Source organism: Amphibalanus amphitrite, unplaced genomic scaffold (genome assembly GCF_019059575.1).
Source record: "Amphibalanus amphitrite isolate SeventyFive unplaced genomic scaffold, NRLGWU_Aamphi_draft 000348F_arrow, whole genome shotgun sequence".
Lineage (NCBI taxonomy): Eukaryota > Metazoa > Arthropoda > Thecostraca > Balanomorpha > Balanidae > Amphibalanus > Amphibalanus amphitrite.
In genome coordinates, this window is record NW_024881843.1 from 436,112 (window position 1) to 456,219 (window position 20,108).

The 20,108-nt window shown below is 46.3% G+C and overlaps 2 protein-coding genes across 7 annotated transcripts in view; one reads left to right on the forward strand and one right to left on the reverse strand.

The window, feature by feature from the left end:
• LOC122389206 (endoplasmic reticulum aminopeptidase 1-like) overlaps window positions 1-20,108 on the reverse strand; it is a 415,829-nt gene that overhangs the window by 302,614 nt on the left and 93,107 nt on the right. The window lies entirely within an intron of this gene.
• LOC122389208 lies at window positions 10,040-13,268 on the forward strand. Of its 2 annotated transcripts, none has more exons than XR_006257923.1 (2): window positions 10,040-10,241; window positions 12,024-13,268. XR_006257923.1 is itself a non-coding variant. In XM_043380992.1 (2 exons), exons 1-2 carry the CDS (start codon window positions 11,422-11,424, stop codon window positions 12,423-12,425), a joined length of 441 nt encoding a protein of 146 aa, XP_043236927.1. In that variant the 5' UTR covers window positions 11,400-11,421; the 3' UTR covers window positions 12,426-13,268. The 2 variants fall into 2 exon arrangements, 1 of the variants encoding a protein (XP_043236927.1); XM_043380992.1 differs by lacking the exon at window positions 10,040-10,241 and adding an exon at window positions 11,400-11,460.

Genomic DNA, 20,108 nt, shown 5'->3' on the forward strand with positions numbered 1-20,108 from the left:
GCAATTTTGTCTGATGACGATTAAAGCCTTATCAATTGTCATTGATATGCGATAATAAAGAAGTGGCTTTCGGCCTGCGTTGACCTCAGGTCAGATCATTTTTATGACCTTCCCATTATTACGAGCGGGAGCGACAGCGAGATCTCGAGAACAAAGCAAGATAGCGACAAGGGGTAAACGGCACAAAGTACACATGGATAAGGTCTACAATTTTTACTCAGGTCATTTTCAGGTCAGGTCAAAGATGACGTCATAGGGGTAAAAAGAAAGTATAAATGGCGGCACTACATATATATGAAGTTTTTCTCGAATAACTTTCAAAGTATCCCAGCTAGCAACAAACTAATAGCACCATCGTGATCCTCTCGTCGATCCGCATCGAAATATGTGTATGTTGACCTCGAAAGGCCAAGGTCAAAAGTTGACCTTAGGTCACGTGACCTTAAGGTCATCATATATATCATTCGATGGGCCTTGACGAGCTGAACACAATGAGCCTATCTGCGCGGCTGTATCTCAAACCTGTAAGGAGTTATTAGCAAAAAAAACATTTGGTGACCTATAATGACGTCACATGACCCAAGAGCAACGTCACAGTTGACCAAGAGCAAAAAAGGTCTCAAGGTAGTCAAAGTTAGTCGTATATGAAGTAACTCATGGTATATTAGGCAATTCCGACGCGTTTTAGTGTAAAAACAAGGGAGCTGATTTTTCCCCAATTGACTTATAATGGGGTGTTCAAGAAATTGACCTGACCTCAGGTCATCGGTATTGAAATTCAAAACGAACTGGCGCTAGGCGAAAGCAAACACAATGGTGCCTGTTCCACGTCTCTTTCTTTAATAGATCAAAAGGTACAGCCAAAACTATTTTGACTTCCTTTTTACCCCTGTGACGTCATCTTTGACCTGACCTGAAAATGACCTCCGTGAAAATTGTAGACCTTATCCGTGTGAATCCTGTACCGTTTACCGCTTGTCGCTATCTTGCTTTATTCTCGAGATATCGCGTCACTCCCGCTCGTAATAATGGACAGGTCATAAAAATGACCTGATCTGAGGTCAACGCAGGCCGAAAGCCACTTTTTTATTTGCGCATATGAATGACAATTGATAAGGCTTTAATCGTCATCAGACATAATTACGACTTTCCGTTGGGAAAATATCAAGGTCACTCTTCGAAAAAAAAGGTCAAGATGTCACGTGATCAAAATTTTCAAAAATCGAAAATCCGAGATAGCCAAAACGTTTGTTGGTTGATTGCGAGTTGAACCATATAAAGTTTTTACCATAGAAAACCAATAGTTTCTGAGTTATAAGCCGCCAAACATAGGGTTGCAGCGTGACCTCCAGGAATTGCCTGAGGCTATATCTCGGAAACCGTTGTTAGAAGAAAAAAATCCTTGGCACAGCTGGCTTCCCCGCCCATCACAACCCATTAGACCAATTTTAAGCAAAAAATAAAACATGAGGGTGTACGGCTTTGGTCGATCTATCGTGGAATGCCCCAGCAGGAAAACGTGCGAAAGAGCCCTTAGCAAAGCCCTAGCAACATATTTGTGTGAAGTGCGCAATATGTGTCACATCTGGAAAATTTAGTAGGTACAGCCCACCGCTAAAGTACACTGTAAAAAATATTGACGAGCTATGTGTCAAAACAAGGGTCTCGAAACAGTCACCAGGTTGTCAATGCTTCCGGTACCTACCACTTGACTAGTTACCGCTTAGTTAGCTTACAGGCTGAGAACTATCCAGATCGTTATGATCCGGTATTGTAATGATACGCTAGGTGTACCTTTGTTTTGAAGTGCTGAATTAACTATCAAGGTTGTTTGACGTTTGTTTTCGCCTCAATCCGAAACGAGGAAGACCCTCATCAAATTATTAGGTGAAAGCCAGCCTCAGGATGATCAAAATACTAGGGGTAGTTTTGTCATAGTATAATCTGTGAAGGGTGCGGAACAAGCCGTAGCAATGCACTCGTCACTATCATGCTCCTCGCAGCAGCTCTCAACGATATACCAAACACATTAGGATTGAAATACCAAATACCGAGTTGGTATCGGTTTGGTATCGGTATACCAAAAAGTTGGTATGCGATTGACATCTCTAGTTCAGACCTATCATCAAGTTCATGAGGCAGCTGCGGTCATGGGCGGCTCACGGGCTCCACTGCATAGGCTCAGACAGGTACTCTACAAAATGTCTTCTGTGTTCTTAGGTTCAGATCTATCGATATGTGCATGCTTCTGATTCGATTGATAACTAAACGGGCGCTGGAAGTGAAAGGTTCGCTTGATATACGAAAGGTGCATTGCAAGAAAGCACATTAGGTATTTCAGAAATACACTTTCATTTTATCTTGAGCGTTTTTGGAATGGGCCGGATGAATTCGTCATCAAACCGGTAAGGGATTTCGTTTGAAGACCACCGATATTTAAGAATATGATGGTCTTCAAACGAATTCGCTGGCAAATTCGATGACTGGATTGGGCGGCGTAGGATCTGCTGGTCATCTGACTATGGGTTGATTAGGGCCTAGTTGGGCCCCTAATTAACCCATATTAATTAGGGCCCTAATTATGCCCTAATTAGGGCTTGTAAGGTTACCAGCACCAGGTATGAGCTAGTTTTTGAACTAACAATGGGCTCGTCGTGGGGTTCAAATGTATAGCAATACGTTAGTTTTGACCTAGTTTGAGCTTCATTCGTTAAGTAGGAACAAGACGATGCTTCTTTTGAACATCGTCACTAAACAAGCCGCCCTCGTTTTGACATTGTTTTTCGTTATTATTGTTACTAGGTACTTTGTTATCACACACAGGATCAACGAGGACCTGCTTCCAAAACAAGGCAGAAACGCTCCAGCTATTTTTGGGACGTGGTAAAAACTAACCGACACCTGGTAACTGTCATCTGACGAACACAAAACAAGCCAGGGGCTCGCAGCGTGTGTCAAAAGTAGGATGCAAAACTAGTCTGTACCCCCGACATTTAGCGTTGAGAATCATTTGACGAGGGGTTAGTCAATATTTTTTACAGTGTAATGTAGGGTTTTACCAATCTCAACGGTTGGCTTTGACTGGCGATTGTTTAATGCGGAGTGATCGAAAAGAAGATGTCAATAGCTAACGTTGCAGCGCAGCTGCAAGGGTGACGATACATATAAGCTACATTCAAAGTTTCATTGTAGTCTGGCTAATCGTTCCTAAGCTTCAGAAGCAGAGCATACCCATGACTGAAACCCCACATTACTTCTTCTGTGGACTGTACTTGATTATTCACCTAGAGTTGCACTGTAAAAGCCAGGCTGTTGTATAAAAAAATGAGTGTTTGCTTATGGAATTTATAGGAACTGGTTGAATACCTTCAAAATATTAATTGATACAGAAAACGCTTGTTTGCGACATATTTGTAAAGAAACAACGGATATAGCTTGGACTCGTGCGCTATTCTAGTACATTTTTGGTAGAAAACTTCGTCCAACTCATGTTTTAGGGCCTTGTCCTTCACCATCATACGTGATCTCTGAGAGCTTGTTGAAATTCGCGTCCGTCACTTGGTAAAATGTACAGTAGGTCTACTAAAAAGTCCCCCGCTCCAGAAGCGGCCGGCCGGCCGAACCCCCGGATTCCAGCCCCGACTCTATTGCGCAGGCCGCGGCAGCGACACGGGTCAGGTCGCGGCGCCCGGCGAGTGGGTCAGTTCAAGGCCGTATAAGAGAGGTAGAATCATCCCGCAATTTCCAATGGGCCGGTCGCTGAGCATTAGCGTGACGTGACTGGTGGAGACCGCGCGGCGCCCGGCTCCAAGGTGTACATACAGTAGGTCTATTAAAAAGGTCCCCAGCACCAGTGGGCGCTGCCTCCGCTGAGCCGAACCCCCGTCTGCCTGTCCCATATCGCGCCGGACTCAGGTCAGGTAGGGTCAGCGGGACCGCTCGGTCCGGCCCGCGGGCGGTGGACGGGCGGCCGGTAACGCTTTCCGCGAGCCAGCTGTAGAATCCAACAAACAAACAGGACGGCCACCGCTCAGCACAGCGAAACCGGTGTTAAAGAATGGCAGTAGAAGTTCATGGCCACAATGATTATGAGATAGTCATTGTTAGCCCGTGCCCCACAGGTATGCCTAGACTCTCACGCCCTGTTGGAGGGGAAATGGGAATTGAGCATCATTCTTATAACTCAGCTTTGAGCATTTAAGTGGTACCTATCCGAAGTGGCGTCAAAAGTAGCAAAAAGAAGAAGAAAAAATACTTCAGCCAATATTAGATCGGGTCAGAGCCAGAGGACATGTCACCAGAGGTCATCGATGGTAAAATTTTGCTTGGACAGGGTGCGTTGCGCGCACCGGTGCATTGGGTTTCCAATTTCCATGGAAACATCAACAGACTCGGGAGCTCGCAACGCTAGCGTGGAGCCGAATTCATATCAACCGCCGCAACAATGCAGCAGCGCAGCGCAGCGTGCTGCAGCGCGGGGCCGTGAAACACGCGTATATTCGGATGCAGTATGAGTAGAGCATGGGTCCCGAAAAATTCCTCAGAAACTAGAGAAATTCTCGCGGCCACCGGCATTTAGGCGATCTGCTCGTGCTTTTGTCACTGGAGCGCTTCTTTCACGGAGATTGCGCCGGCCGCCTGCAACGGACGAAAAATACACGGCTTTGCAATCCGGCTGATCGTGGGAAAATACAGCCGGAGGTCTCGGCTCTATGCAGGTATACCACCGGGAGAGATGTATTTATTGTATAGTATTTATATACCACTGGCTCGATGTATAGCCTGCAAGTTGGCTTTGGTGCAAACATGTCAAACAGGGTATAGGGCGAATCGATGTAAACAAATCAGACGTTCAATTGACAATTTCCGATTCTTATTCGATAATTACGACCAATTATATTTTATTTTGGGAAGTGTTATTGGGACCGGAGCAATAAAATCTCATTTTCCCCTGTCTCCTTACCTATCTCCCAAACCCCTTGCTCACGATCATCTTTCCTTTCTTTAGGTATCAGTCTCCTTCCCGTCCTCCCCGAGTCTCTGACAAGTAATATCCATATCTCTAAGTCTTTTCCTTCATCTGATCCTCCTTTCTCTCACCACCCTTCTCTCTCTCTCTCACCACCCTTCTCTCTCTCTCTCTCTCTCTCTCTCTCTCTCTCTCTCTCTCTCTCTCTCTCTCTCTCTCTCTCTCTCTCTCTCTCTCTCTCTCTCTCTCTCTCTCTCTCTCGTCCGTCTGTCCATCTCTTTGTCCGTCTCTCCGTCCGTTCGCCCGCCCTTCCGTCTCTCAGTCCGTCCGTCCGTCCGTCCGCCCTTCCGTCTCTCAGTCCGTCCATCCGTCCGTCCGTTTCTCCATCCGTCCGTCCATCAGTCACTCTCTCCGTCCGTCCGTCATCAGTCTCTTCGTCCGTCCATCCGTCTCTCCGTCCGTCCGTCCGTCTCTCCGGAGGTGCAACTTTTCCCAAATAGTTCTTGGAACGTCACACAGTAATGTATATCGAACCCACATATTACATAGAGGTGCAACTTTTTCAGGTCCCACGTTCACCACGTCCAACGTTCTAACAGGTCCCAATTTTCCTGCCTTTTGGGTCATTGACCTGACCTGGAAGGTCAACCGATGACCTAGGACCTTAAAATTGGGTATCATCGGCTTCCTCTCGTCACGGGCAACACGCTGGTTTTTTTCCGCGAAGCTCTAGCTTGATCAGGAGCGAAACGGCAAGGGGTTATACCTTATACGTTCGCGGCTGGAAAAAAAAAACACCTATACGGGCGAGGGTCAAGTTGAAAGTATTAATTTGGTTCAAAACGATGATGTAGATAAGTTAATTATTTAAATCTAAATATCCTATGACGAGAGCGATGGACATTTTTGGTATGCAGTGTTATCCATTGAAAACAGGTCAAAGCTATTGAGTTTTTAATTTAGTGGTCGCCGCTTACTAATCATGCGGCATACACGCCGCACATAACCGCCAATGCCGCAACGCAGCTTGAATTTCGAAGTAAGCATTTAGTCTCACCCGCATTCATATGGTACCCGTCGTGTGTGTCCGAGAATTTCTCTAGTTTCTGAGGAATTTTTCGGGACCCATGCTCTGCTCATACTGCATCCGAATATACGCGTGAAACACCGCCCAGGGCTATCCATGTGTCAGGGCAATCCAACCCACGTGATGGGCTCGGCCCCAGCGGAGCATGAGGTCCTGGACCATGTGGTGCCACCATTGCACAGCTCATGTACGGCCTTTTTACCAGTCGTTGACTGTCACGTGGTCAAATAAACCTTTATGTATGTATGTATGTACAAGGTATATTGAGTGAAGGGTAGGACGAACTTTGGTAGGAATTTATAGTATAACTACTAGAAACCTACTATATGTGGTCGGGACTAGCAAAAAGTTAGTTCAAACTAGAATATGGTAGCGCTTATGGTTGGCAGTCGTGACGCGCACGTGACATTCATTTCTTAATTTTTTTTAAATAACAGGTTTTAGGGGTGTGATGGTCCTGAAGCGCATCGGGACCGCCTGTAGCATAGATGGCAGCATTGTTCTCGGCTGTCACCGTAAGGTGCTGCCACCGCGGGTGTGCGGTCGTTTTGGGAACTGCATTACGACCAAGCTGCGTTAAATGAGTGATTTATACTATCTCGAATCTCGATTAGTATTTCACATTGGAATATCGCAGTGAAATTATTTGATACGTTTTCTCCAAGTGTGACCGATTGCATTTGGTAAAAGGCATATTTATGGCCCGTTGCCCCGGCCCGCTGGCTGACCTTCGTGCCCCAGACCGTTTGCTGACCCTCGGACTCGGAGTGTAATCGCCACGCCGATTGTGGATTGCTCTTGATCGTCAATACATACATACATACATACATATTTAAATCTGTTTATTGTCGGCCGGTTTCGTCTGCCCATACTTGTTATTTTTGCGTGTCACCAGCTGACCGGCCTTGTGCGCGATTCGACACGAAACCCGGCGAAGGAAGACACCTTGGAACCTTCTACAACCACTACAACTAAAACTACTGATCTACGATCTCTCAACAAACTACAGACTGCATCTGTCTACCGTCCATATGTCTCCTCCATTCTAATGCCCAATACATTTATTTCCATTTATCAATCTTTTATCCTTTGTAGCGTACCGAGCTATATCGCTGATGGTGTCGACAACAAGGGGCCCATTAGTGGGCAGATACATTCAATTAGCTATTAATATTTGACTATGCAAACATTCAAGAATCTACATCATTCAATTCTAGCCAAAATCACGCGGCGCTCCCAGGATTCAAACTCAAGACCCTCGGACCCGTAGCCCGATACGCTACCGACTGCGCTACCGAGGACCTCGCGCCGACGATCGGAGAGGCGGATCGCGGGTGCTGGCGTGCAGAGAAATCTTTACCCTGTACGCCGTAGAAGATCGGCTGGATTTCGTGAAAAATGGTAGAGGAATTGTCGAAAGAAAATTCATCGATCTATTATTTGAGACTAAGAACCATTGATTCCTTCAAAGGTTGACAGAGATATCGCTCGCCGAAAACAGGCCATTTAACATGTACAGGGTGTCTCAAAAGTTCGTTGACACATTTCCCGTGCCAAAAAAGCTTATAAGAACCGGCCAAAAATCTAATGTTTTGGTGTCTGCGTGTACACTAGACAAATATGCATGCTTTGACAACTGATTCGGAAGGTTGGAAACCAAACCCTTCGCTGTATCTCCAAAAATATTTGCCCATACCGATTTTCGTCGCTCCGTCAGCTGCCGGAGGCTGATAAAAGGTTACCAGCTTTCAAGCTCTTGCAGGGGAATCCCCTGCAGTTTCTGCGTCGGATTTAGGTTTGACGAGCTCCCCGGCAACATCCGCTTCTCCCTGAAAGCCGACAGCTTGCATCGACACCATCCGTGAGTATTTTGTAGGTTTTTATGGCGCTAACTCCTTCATGAATGACTGGCGCCGACCTCCCAAGCACCATTTTCCTTTTCAAAACAACCCCATTCCTGAACAAATGCAAAGTGCCAGGGGCAAATTTTTCGCAGCATATCGTAGCAGAATGTGTCGGTTATCTGTATCTCAGACATATTTTGCAAAGTTTGCAAATCCCAAACGCTCGTCGTTCTCCATGCCAAGACCTTCACTGGGTTGCGGAGTGTTTTCCGCAGGAGAGGTTCTGCTTTGTAAACGGCCAAAACCTGTCCATCGTGCGGTTTTGTCGGGATTTTGTGTCTAAAAGAAAGCTATTTGCTCCAGATCTGCCTCTTGAAACTTCGTAAGATAAAACTTTACATAAATTGACACTTTTGGAGGGTCAGTTGTCCTTGGCATTGACGATTTTCGTGTTATTTTTCCCAAAAATTTAGGCTGGGGGGATCCGTGCTATCGTAAGTTATATCGGACGTGGCTGCGCAACTTCTCTCGGTACGAAACTTCTCTTGATCGGAAGAAAATCGGAGGGATGAAAAAGAAAGAGGGGCAAATCGGAGCTACGTTGTACGTAAGTTGTTTCGCAGCGTTTAAATGCCAGTTTTACTACGATTTAAATGCCAAGCAGATCAGCTGACCTCGTAGTACCATGTCGATAAGGTCGAATTCCTCTGACACAAGCTAAGGACTCTTTAAGGCCTTCGGAGGGTCGTTTGACGCGAGCTCAGGGCCCTCTGACGCAGGTTTAGGGCCCTTTGACGCCCTTTAAGGTCTTCTGAGGTAGGTTTAACGTTGGCTGAGAGCCCTTTGAACCCATCTGAGGGCCCTTTGAGGCCATCTTGTGGCCCTTCATTTGGCCATCTGAGGGCCCTTTGACACCAGATGAGGGCCATTTGACGCTAACCGAGGGCCCTTCGAGACCATCTGAGGACCCGGTGACCCCATCTGTGGGCCCTTTGAGGTCTTTTGAGGGCCATTGAAATTTCACTACAATACCCCTGGCTGCGCTACTGGGCATTTATGGACTCGTATGGGCCTGCTGGGGAACGAGATGGGCCCTCCCGGTCTTTTTAATCATTATTTCAGTTCATTTTACATGGTCTTCGGCGGTCTAAAGATTAGGGGCCCCAACTCGAATGGGGGGGGGGGAGGCCCGTGTGCCCTCTCCTGTGTGCGGCCTTGCCGACACTACACCGCTTCCCCTCCCTCCGCCATAAACGCACCGCTGCACTGCTTGGCGCCGACAAATACGGACCGGCGCCGCAACCGGCTCCCCCGCGGCCTGCCTCGCGTTGACATAGCCCTTCCCGAACACCAGTGTAACCCCCACGCGGCCTAGGTATCGCCGCGCCCACCTGTCCGCGGCGCGGCCTCTGATGGCGTATCGGATCATTGATGGTGCGATACATGTTTTGGTCAGATTTTTGCAATTAACGCGAAAAAATGCCCAAAACACTTTTTAAACTTCAAAATTGAAAAAATAATTACAAAAATGACGTGAAAGTGACCGTTTTCAACGTGTAAATTTAAAACGCTATAGCGCAGCCATTTTTGAAGAAATCGACTTCAAATTTTGCACACCTGTTCATCAACCATATTTGTTTAACATATATTTCGGTTTTGTGAAAATTTTAAAAATTTCTTATATTTTTCTCTTGAGAAAGAGGTAAAGCTTCGCTACGATCGGCCTTCCGATCGACCGAGAAGATTCGTAAAGTTAGTTCGTATCTTCACCATTTGCGATACAACTTGCGTATCTACTTAGCCTACGATGTGATGGATCCCTCCAATATCTGTTCCGATTCAACTTACGTTTGATCGCAACTGCGAGGTGCCTTGCGATGCGATCACATGGATCCCCCCAGCCTTAGCATTATAGATATTATAATCAACTAGAGGGGCAGCATTACGCGCAGTGTAATGAATCAATTTTCATTAAAATCGGCCAAGTAGCGGCCGAGTTATGGCCAGAATAAATTTGGCGTCTCCTCCTGGCCGGCGGTGCCATAGATATAAAAGACTAGATGGGACATTGGCAGTGTTTTAGTGCGTGCGGCTGGCCGCCATGTTTGTGAGGGCGGGAATCTGCGGCGCTGTGTAAACACTACGGGAGGAGGGGGGTATTTGAGACTGATTTTGTGGTATTTTTCGACCGAAAAGTGCTAATCTTTTTTGCTCACGGCATTCTTTGGAATGTGTAGATTGTGGAACAAGTGCTGAAATATGCTTATCTATTGTAATTTGGCTATGTTAGCCTTAGACATGTTGCACTGTTGACGCTGATGAAGAATAGGCGGCACCAAAGGTAGATTTGCTTGGCATGCCTGTTTTAGATTTAATTCAGTTCCCATGTTTTTTTTTGTGCACACCACAATCCTTTAATTATTCTTGCATGGATAGAGCATCAGTCATATGATTTTTCACAAAGAAAACTTACCTAGATAGGTACCAGAACATTGGCAGCGGAAAGCAGACTCATTACCTACACTTGCTTTGCCTGCTCACTTTCTACTGTTGCCTTCAATGGACAATATTTATGAAGTAAGAAGGTTCTATGATTATAGGTTTTAAATAAGTACTTTACTTAATGTCATCAGTTAGTATTAATTAGTAGTTCAGTGCCAAACGAAAAATTCATGCACTATGCCAGATGCCTCGGGGGCTCTTATCCGCTCTGGGTTCAGAGTGCAGTGGCATACCACGCTCACCCTCAACCAGAGCTGATAGATAGTGAAAATGCCAGACGTCATGATATCTGCACCAGTGAACCGTGTCGCACATTTGATCCCAATAATGAACAGCACAGGGGTGACGTAAAAATGTGCGTTAGTTGGAGCACCTAAACTCAGATTGTCATTACCTAATTAGTTTTCACATTGTAAAGCTTAAACTTCATGCTCTTTTGGCTCACCTGTTATCAGTATCAGTAAATAGGGTATTAGTAAATCTGGCGTTACCATCAATGCTAAGTGCTAACAAGTAAATATGAAGTCCAAGGAAGATAAAAATCATAATCTTACTTGACCTAACCTTACCTACTAACCTAACTAACCTACAACCTACAAACCTCAACCTACATACAACCTCCATACCTACAACCTACCCACCTACAACCTACCAACCTTATATGTGCCGACGGTGGCACCAGATTTATGGATACCCTTATTTGTTAGGTACTTCACTCCACTTCTCATTTTATTTGAAGCTCATTTCAATTCTTGTATTTAAGTCTGTGTAAACTATTATTTTAAAAACCTGATGCTTTTCCATGACTGTAATCTCACTGTTTGCTATGTGTATTTTGTAGTGTGTACTGTGTGCAGATCCAGTATCCTACACTTGTATGCTACAGGCCTTGTTTTGATCTGACTAACTGTTAATATGTTTCAGCTTTAAAGACTAGTATCTTTTGAAATTGGAATTTGCCTCTCAGTCTCTCAAGATGCCAAATAGATGTGCAGGATTTGATTGCTGACAAACCAGGGATGAGGCTCAATAGTCAAGAGATCACCCTGCATTGGCAAGTAAAACCTACAGACTCTTGATTTTTTATATTGTTACAGGTTATCTGTCACCGAGAGCGATTGCTGTAGTTCAATTTCTTGCATCAAAATTGGCAGAATATGACTTCACTGATCACTCTGACGTCATTTCCGGCCGACCTATGGTAGCTACACAATTTTTATTTCTATAAAATGTTTCAGATTGATGCAGCCGAAGGTACTGCAAGTTTCGTATTGACACGTCTAGTGGTTTAGAAATATTGCAATAAATATATATTTTAATTTTTTTTTCAATATATAAATGTAAATATTTTATTGCAGAAAACAGGAGAGGGGCTCTGTAGAGCCCCACCCTCCAGTCATGCGTGGGTAAAGGCCCATCAGTCACTAAAACCAGAATAAGTGCAAACAATTATTACCAAATGCCCGGAGACTGCTTTACCATTGCCAACATGTGTGTGTGTGTGTGTGCGTGTGCGTGTGTGTCAACAATGTGTTAACAACAAATACAACACTTGTGCCTGGCGTATGTTAACACTAAACACTATTAGCCATATTTTATTGATACTAATCGAACCTTCCAGGTGGCTGGAACAACCCCAGTGCCGCACAGTTCTGCGGGATATTCCGGCACCTGCTCCACCGCTGCGGCGTCCGGCCCGGCAGCACAGGGAAAGTGGCAGCCCTCGACCCGACCAGCATCCTGGCAGTCGGTCACACGACCAGCGGACGGGGACCCAGCCTTACTACCTCGGCCTCCACCACCTCAGACAACGGTGTCACGGCACTCCACATCATCACGGAGCACGACTTCCAGCCTGGGCTGTCGTCTGGTGGGCAACATCGCCACCTACATCGCAGGGTTCGTGGTGAAGAAGGCGCTCGACTCTGTCAGCTGTAGCACCTGTCAGGAGGCCCTGGTGAGCGACATCCAGCCGGACGACATGACACAGCTTTACCACCTCTTCATCATCTCTGCCAGATGAGCTAAGGTGGGGACGGGTTACATGCCTGGGATCTGACTGAGACCCGCTCATACCCTGCCGAAGTGTTGGTGATTTCAGCGGTCGGCTGTCTCTAGCCGGTGTCAGTGAGTCGCGGCCAGCTGCCGCTGGAGTGGGTATCTACCGTCGATAGCTGCTGTGTGGCGGATAGCGTGGATTTGGATGGACACTTCATATTAATGAACAGATCAATGTCTGGCCGATAAAAGACGTATTTTGTCGATGATTGCTTAGTGACTGAGTGGGTCCACTGGCGACCAATGCAGTGGGCGCTGGGTTAACGCCTCGCCTCTTGTGACCGTGTCGATATGTAGCACTGTTAATTGCCGATTCGTTGCCGGCCGTCTCTGCTCCGTGGCTGGCTGATCCGGCACAAACTGGTGTTCGTGGCTGAAGGCGCGGCTACAGTTACACTAGCTCGCCACGTGCCTGTGCGACTATCGTCGGTGCTGTCTGCAAGGGCGATGTCGGTGCCTGTAGGGGGCGCGGATTGATTCAAAGTGAGGAATGGGTCATCGGAGCTCGGGTCAGGTCATGTTCGGCTAAAATAAGCGGATTTTGCGATTTGCCGCATCCGGGTGAATTTCCTTGCCTTCTAGTGCATGTTTATGCATTTTACATGCGTTTTTTTAGTGTTGATGTCTAGATAACGTGCATTTGCCTCGAGGTCAAGGCTGCGTTTCATATGGGCAGTTTTCGGAGCATCTTGCTTATTTTATTCGTAATCCTTAATTATGTTTGCGGATTTGTGCCCGCAAATCATTTTTTAAAGTAAGATTGACACGGGATTCGAGATCGGCGCCCATAAATACACTTCACATGACCCGCCATGTGTCAAGGCCATCCGAGGTCATCTAAGGTCGCTGACCTTGTATGACCTTATGTGACCCGGTTCGCTAGATTTCGAGATGAGGTTGATTGGGAATGATGTAACCCATTTCGCCGACAGTTCACGCGTTTTGGTCGATTTTATAGCGAAAGATCTCAAACTCCAGTGACTTTACTGGTTCGATTTCCAGTGTTTGACCTGACCTCTGAGTTCACCTGTTGACCTAGTACCCTGAAATTTGGTATCACTGGTTTACTCACATCGCGGACAGCATACCTATTTTTTCCGTTCTTGCTCCGTCGAGGGGCGAACGGCTGGAGTTCACTCCGTTCACCCTGGCTTCCCCTACTCGTAAGACGCTGACAAACTACGAACGGGTGAGGGCTAAAATTGCACTTATTGTCGATCATTGTTCATTGCATACTGCATACATAGATATAAAGTATGGTAGCCATAATGGGAAACGAATTTAATCTTAAATTAGCATGCCAATTGCATCTACCTTCGGTGCCGCATATCCTTCATCAGCGTCTTCAGGGCTATATGTCTAGGGCTGATGTAATTACATTACAATAAATACACATGTTTCTGGCCTTGTTTCACAATCTACTCATTCTAAAGAATGCCATAGGTAAAAAAGATTAACACTTTTCGGTCGAAAAATACCACAAAATCTGTCCCAAACACCCCCCTCCTCCCATAGTGTTCACACAGCGCCGCAGATTCTCGCCCTCACCAACATGGCGGCCGCTGCTACGTATTCGCGAGTCGCTCCCGACATGGGGGTGCCCTATCTAGTCTTTATATCTATGGGCGGTGCTCTGTTCCGGTACTAATTGCCAAAGGTCAGTGACCTTCCGGCTCTGATTTCACTCAGTTTTGCAAGCGAAGAAACTGAGGATAATGCGCGTGCTCTCTGATCGGCGACCGCCGCGGCCCAAAATCCCGCAAAGATGCGCCCGCCACGTGCAAACCGGCGAGCGCACCCCCACCAAAATTTAATATGACAAACAGATGCACGCGTCCGACTTGCGCCTAAAATTCCACCCCCGTAGCCCGCACCGTTCCGGAGCAATAGCCCGCCAAGCGTGACTGACGCGTTACATACATAGGGGAGAGTGGGGCAAAGCGGCCACCCGGGGCAAAGCGGCCACCCACCGTTCTAGCCCTTCATAGCTGGCGTCAGTTCCAATTTATGGTTTCCAATTATACTTCTCTTCACGGTCGTTCGAATGAGCCAGACCGGGGTTTCAGGCCCATCACCATTGTTCTGTGAAACACGGAAAAGCATTTCTTGCCAGGTTACCAACTATGTTTACAATTTTTAAATGTTATGTTATTCCATAACCGTTTTGGAATTTTTATAAGCGTTCTTGTCCATGCATTGCATGGTTATCGTACATGTATTCTACCAATTTTAATGTTTTTTACCCCACTAATAGCTAAGCTGGAATATTTTTGTCTCGGACGGTATGCGCGGGGCAAAGTGGCCGGGGCAAAGTGGCCACCCCCCAATTGGCCATAAGTTGCTTCCATCTGGATAAAAAAACATTACCTATTTATATTCAAATGTGTCGTCATGCATTCATCTTGGCCACTTTTCAGTTGCATGAGTTACCAAACAATGCAATTAAATGTTTATTTTCATGAAAATCCTTTCTTTGTTTGCCTACAGGTGAAAGATGATAAAGTAAACATCCATCCTCGCTTAATCTTGTCACCATCAAATACACTAGTCGTACACGAGGCAACTATTTTGTTTCTCGTATCGGGACTTGAGAAGACGCCGGTGGCCGCTTTGCCCCAGGGTATGGGGCAAAGTGGCCAATATGCATAGGTTTAAAGTTTTGTCAATATCTTTCATATGTGAACGCCATTGGAAATAAAACGCAGTTGAAATAAAAAGCAACTTACTAGGGATCACATTGGTAAAGAAAGAATCTTTCCAAGTTTAAAAACCAAGCGTTGGCATCGTGAGAAGCGTTAGGGTGGCCGCTTTGCCCCACTCCCCCCTACATACGTACAGACATTTTGATTTTTATATATGTAGGGGAGAGTGGGGCAAAGCGGCCACCCTAACGTTTCTAACGATGCCGACGCTTGATTTTTAAACTTGGAAAGATTCTTTCTATACCAATGTGATCCCTATCAAATTGTCTTTTATTCCAACTGCGTTTCATTTCCAAAGGCGTTCACATATGGGAGATATTGACAAAACTTTAAACCTATAGCATATTGGCCACTTTGCCCCATCCCTGAGGCAAAGCGGCCACTGGCGACTTCTCAAGTCCCGATATGAGAAACAGAATAGTTGCCTCATGCACGACTAGGGTATTTGATGGTGACAAGGTTTAAGGGAAGATGGATGTTTACTTTGTTATCTTCCCACCTATTGCTAAACAAAGAAAGAATTTTCTTGGAAAAACATTTAATTGCATAATTTGGTAACTCATGTAACCGAAAAGTGGCCAAGATGAATGCATGACGACACATTTGAATATAAATAATGTTTTTATCCAGATGGAAACAACTTATGGCCAATTGGGGGCTGGCCACTTTGCCCCGGCCGCTTTGCCCCGCGCTACCGTCCGAGACAAAAATATTCCAGCTCAGCTATTAGTGGGGTAAAAAGCATTAAAATTGGTAGAAGGCATGTACGATAACCACGCAATGCATGGACAAAAACGCTTATAAAAATTCCAAACGGTTATGGAATAAAATAACATTTAAAAATTGTAAACATAATTGGTAACCTGGCAAGAAATGCTTTTCCGTGTTTCACAGAACAATGGCGATGGGCCTGAAACCCCGGTCTGGCTCATTCGAACGACCGCAAAGAGAAGTATAATTGGAAATCATAAATTGGAACTGACGCCAGCTGTGGAGGGCTAAAACGATGGGTGGCCGCTTTGCCCCGGGTGGCCGCTTTGCCCCACTCTCCCCTAACTATAGGTGTCCAGCATTACGCGCAGCGTAACAAATCAATTTTCATTAAAATCGGTCCAGTAGCGGCCGAGTTATTGCCAGAATAAATTTGGCGTCTCCTCCTGGCCGGCGGTGCTCTGTTCCGGTCAGGGACGTAGCCAAGGGGGGGGCGGAGGGGGCGCCCGCCCCTCCCTTGGGGTTTTCAGGAGGCCCCCGAAAGGATTCAGGTCAACGTGGGCCGAAGGCCCACGTTGGCCTGAATCCTTTCGGCCTGAATCCAACGTGGGCCGAAGGCCAAAATCACGTCGGAGGCGAACGAAATTCACGCGGGAATCTAAAAAATGACGTCAGAACAATCAGGGCCCTCTGACCAGCCTGACAAGTGACAGCTAGGGCCCTTCTCATCTCCTGTGAATAACCACTAGTGTCTGTGTCTGACCGCTAGGGCCCCTCTGACTCCTCAGTAGAGGCCCTCTGTGGGTAGGAGGCCCTGTGTAGAGAGGAGGCCCCCTTAGAGAGGAGACCCCCTGTAGAGAGGAGGCCCTCTGCAAAAAGGAGGCCCTCTGTAAAAAGAGGCCCTCTGTAAAAAAGAGGCCCTCTGTAAAAAAGAGGCCCTCTGTAAAAAAGAGGCCCTCTGTAAAAAGGAGGCCCTCTGTAGAGAGCAGGCCCTCTGTAAAGAGGAAACCGTCTGAAATCAGAAGGCCCTTTGAAGAGAGGAGTCCCTCTGTAGAGAGGAGATCGTCTGAAGAGAGGAGGCCCTCTGTAGAGGAGGACTCCCTCAGTAGAAAGGAGGTCCTCTGTAGGTAGGAGGCCCTCTGTAGAGTGAAGGCCCTCTGAAGAGAGAAGGCCCTTTGCAGAGACGAGGTCCTCTGTATAGAGGAGGTCCTGTGTAGAGACGAGACTCTGAAGAGAGGAGGCCCTACATAACGGGTGGTCAGTATGAAACTGGACAAAATTTGATTAAGCATAGTATCTCCAATTATGGACAGATTTTACTTATTTTTGGCAGGTGAATACTTCCAGTTATTCTATATTACCAGCTCAGATTTCAACTTTCTGCTATTTACGAGAAGAAAACATTGCGCCGGTAAGTCAGCAAGCGTTCCGGGACCTGTTCGCGCAAGTTTGTGAAAATAACACAAAGTACAAAAATGCTACCATTATGCGTCACATTACGCCATAGGGTGTAACCAGATCTTAAGAATATGTGATCATCGATAAATTCTGAGGACTTGCAGATGTTTTGCATGGTGGAAACGGCAAGATCACCAAGAAAATGCTCATTCAGCACCGGAAGAAACAAACCGGCGCCGTCACCGAACAGTTGGGGCTCTCCTTGTGATCTCTGGGAAGACATTTTGGAATCTTCAAAACATATGACCAATTAATGTGTCAACAAGCAGGAATCAGGTACAAAAATAGGATAAAGGTGACGGAGGCACAATTTCGTACGCAGAAAACCCGCCTGCGCCGTCTGTCACAGGGTCCAATTCAGGGTAGCAAAAACATGGAGGTGCATATGGACGAAGAATCTTACTTCACCTGCAGTGGCAGCCAAATGCCTTTCATTGCCGAATTTTACACCTCAGCTGGTGGAGACACTATTCCACATGTGGATCGCACCTTCGTTTTCGACCTGAGAGCAAGCATCCACCCGAGATGCCCGTCTGGCTTGCCATGAGTCCAAGGGGCTCACGCGTCCAGTAACTTCCCGAGCACAGGCAATGTAAAGGGCGAACTGTGCTATGAAAAGTGTTTGAATGGCGTGTTGTTACCACTTATTGAGTCTCAGAACACAGAGCATGATGTTCTGTTAGGTTCCGACCTTGCAACAGTGACAGTACGCGCGCTAGAACACGAAGCTTCTTGAGGAGGCTGGGGTGCCCGAAATAGCACGTGACATGAACCCACCATGAACCCCTCAGATTTAGCCCATTGAGGATCTGTGGGGGCTCATCGAACAGAAAGTGTATAAGGGAAGGTGACAGGTCAGCTGAGACGCACAATTGAAGCAGAGAATCCAGCAGGCCATCCGTCAAATTGACCCGGAGGTGCCGCGAAAGACAAAAGCGGGGCTGCCAGCGCGCGTGCGCCTGGAGGCTGACAGAGGTCCAGTGTCGCAGATCCATTAGGCCGAGCGTGATTACAACAAAATAATGGCACGGTAACGCGACTTTCGTTGCTTTCGCTTGAAAACTTTCGACACAGTAACAATTCAAACTTTGTCCAGTTTCATACTGACCACCCGTTAGATAGGAAGCCCTCTGTAGAGAGGAGGTCCCTGTAGAGACTAGAGAGGAGGCCCTCTGTAGAGAGGATGCCCTCTGTAAAGGAGGCCCTCTGGAGAGAAAGACACCCTCAGCAGAGAGGAGGCCCTCTGTAGATAAGAGGCAATCTGTAGAGAGGAAGCCCTCTGTAGATAAGAGGCTCTCTGTGGGCAGGAGGCCCCCGGTAGTCAAAGACAGCGTCATATATTAAGCACATAGAGTGGAGGCCCACTGTAAGCAAATTACCTTCTGGCTTCTGTTCACAGCTACTCTCTATAGAGTTCTCAGTTCTCACTATAGTGAGAACTGAACAGAATAGACTCAGAATAGACTGAACTCAGGAAACTGTACAGAATAGACTCCCAACCGCGCCGCCGCCCATTGTAGGAAGGGACAGGGGAGGAGGTCCTCTGTAAACAGAAGGCCCTATCCTATGTAGACAAATTATTTGTATAAATGCGCTCAGAGAAATCATGCCGGGTGCCGTCAACGGTTTTGCCGTCAACGGTTTTACCTGCAGTGGCCGCAAAAACTGCCAAAATAGCCGATATTGTCGGAAACCAGTTTTCGGCAATAACTTTCGTCTCAAAATTTGCACGAACTTCCCTTTACCAGCATCGTGTTCCTCTCGTTAAGACGTGTGGAATGAACTATCAATTGACCTTGAAAGGTCAACTTGAAAATTTGGCCTCAGGTCAAGGTCATGACCTGACCGATAAGGGCTAAATTCCATATCAGTCCATCCGTATCGTCGAGCCAAACACAACTAAGGTGTATTCATCGCTCTAGCATGCCTCTATCAAAAGTTATTCGCGAAAAACAGTCAGATACCATTGGTGACCTGAGATGACCTCAGGGTTATAAAAAGGGGTCACGGGTTTCATTTTCATGTTCAGTGTGTCAAAGATACTAGTAATTCAGTGTTTTAGAGCGTTTATAATGACTTCCGTCTAAAAAGGCGACTTTCAATTTAAGATCGCAAAATTGACCTGAACTTATGTCATCGATATCAAAATTCCAAGACATATATTTTTGCATTTTGTCGCTCTTGTGCATTTGCATCTCTGAAAGTTTCAAAGCGTTTGGTCACTCCGTGTAGCGTTGGCAGACATTGAAACTTTTTATGTAGTGAGGTCATTTGACCTGACCTGGTGACCTGACCTTAAGTGACGTTTTTACTTTTTGAGATATTCACGGAAAACTGCAGGGGGTGTTTAACCCCCCCCCCCTCCCCCGGCAGGGCGCAGGTTAATGCATGAACACAGCAGCCCATTTATGTAATTATATAGGCTGTGTTGATATTTTTACGATGGATGCAATTACCCAAACTGTTTATCAGACCGTGGTGATATTCCCATAGCCATGCTTCGCACAACTCATAATAATTTATTTGACCGGGAAATATACCTATCCATCGATTGTTTGTTTCACCTACGGCGTAAATGAAGCAAACCACCTGGACCTAGGAAAATTTACTAACGAAACCATGTTTTACTTACAGCAAGTAAACGTGGCATCATTCACACAGAAAGAATTGATAACCGTATAGTTTCAATCTTGCAGACGTCAGTCAGGTCAGAATCGTGACAAGCCTATTGGAAAATATAATGAACTGTGTCCTGCTTCGAGAAAACGAGTCAAAAC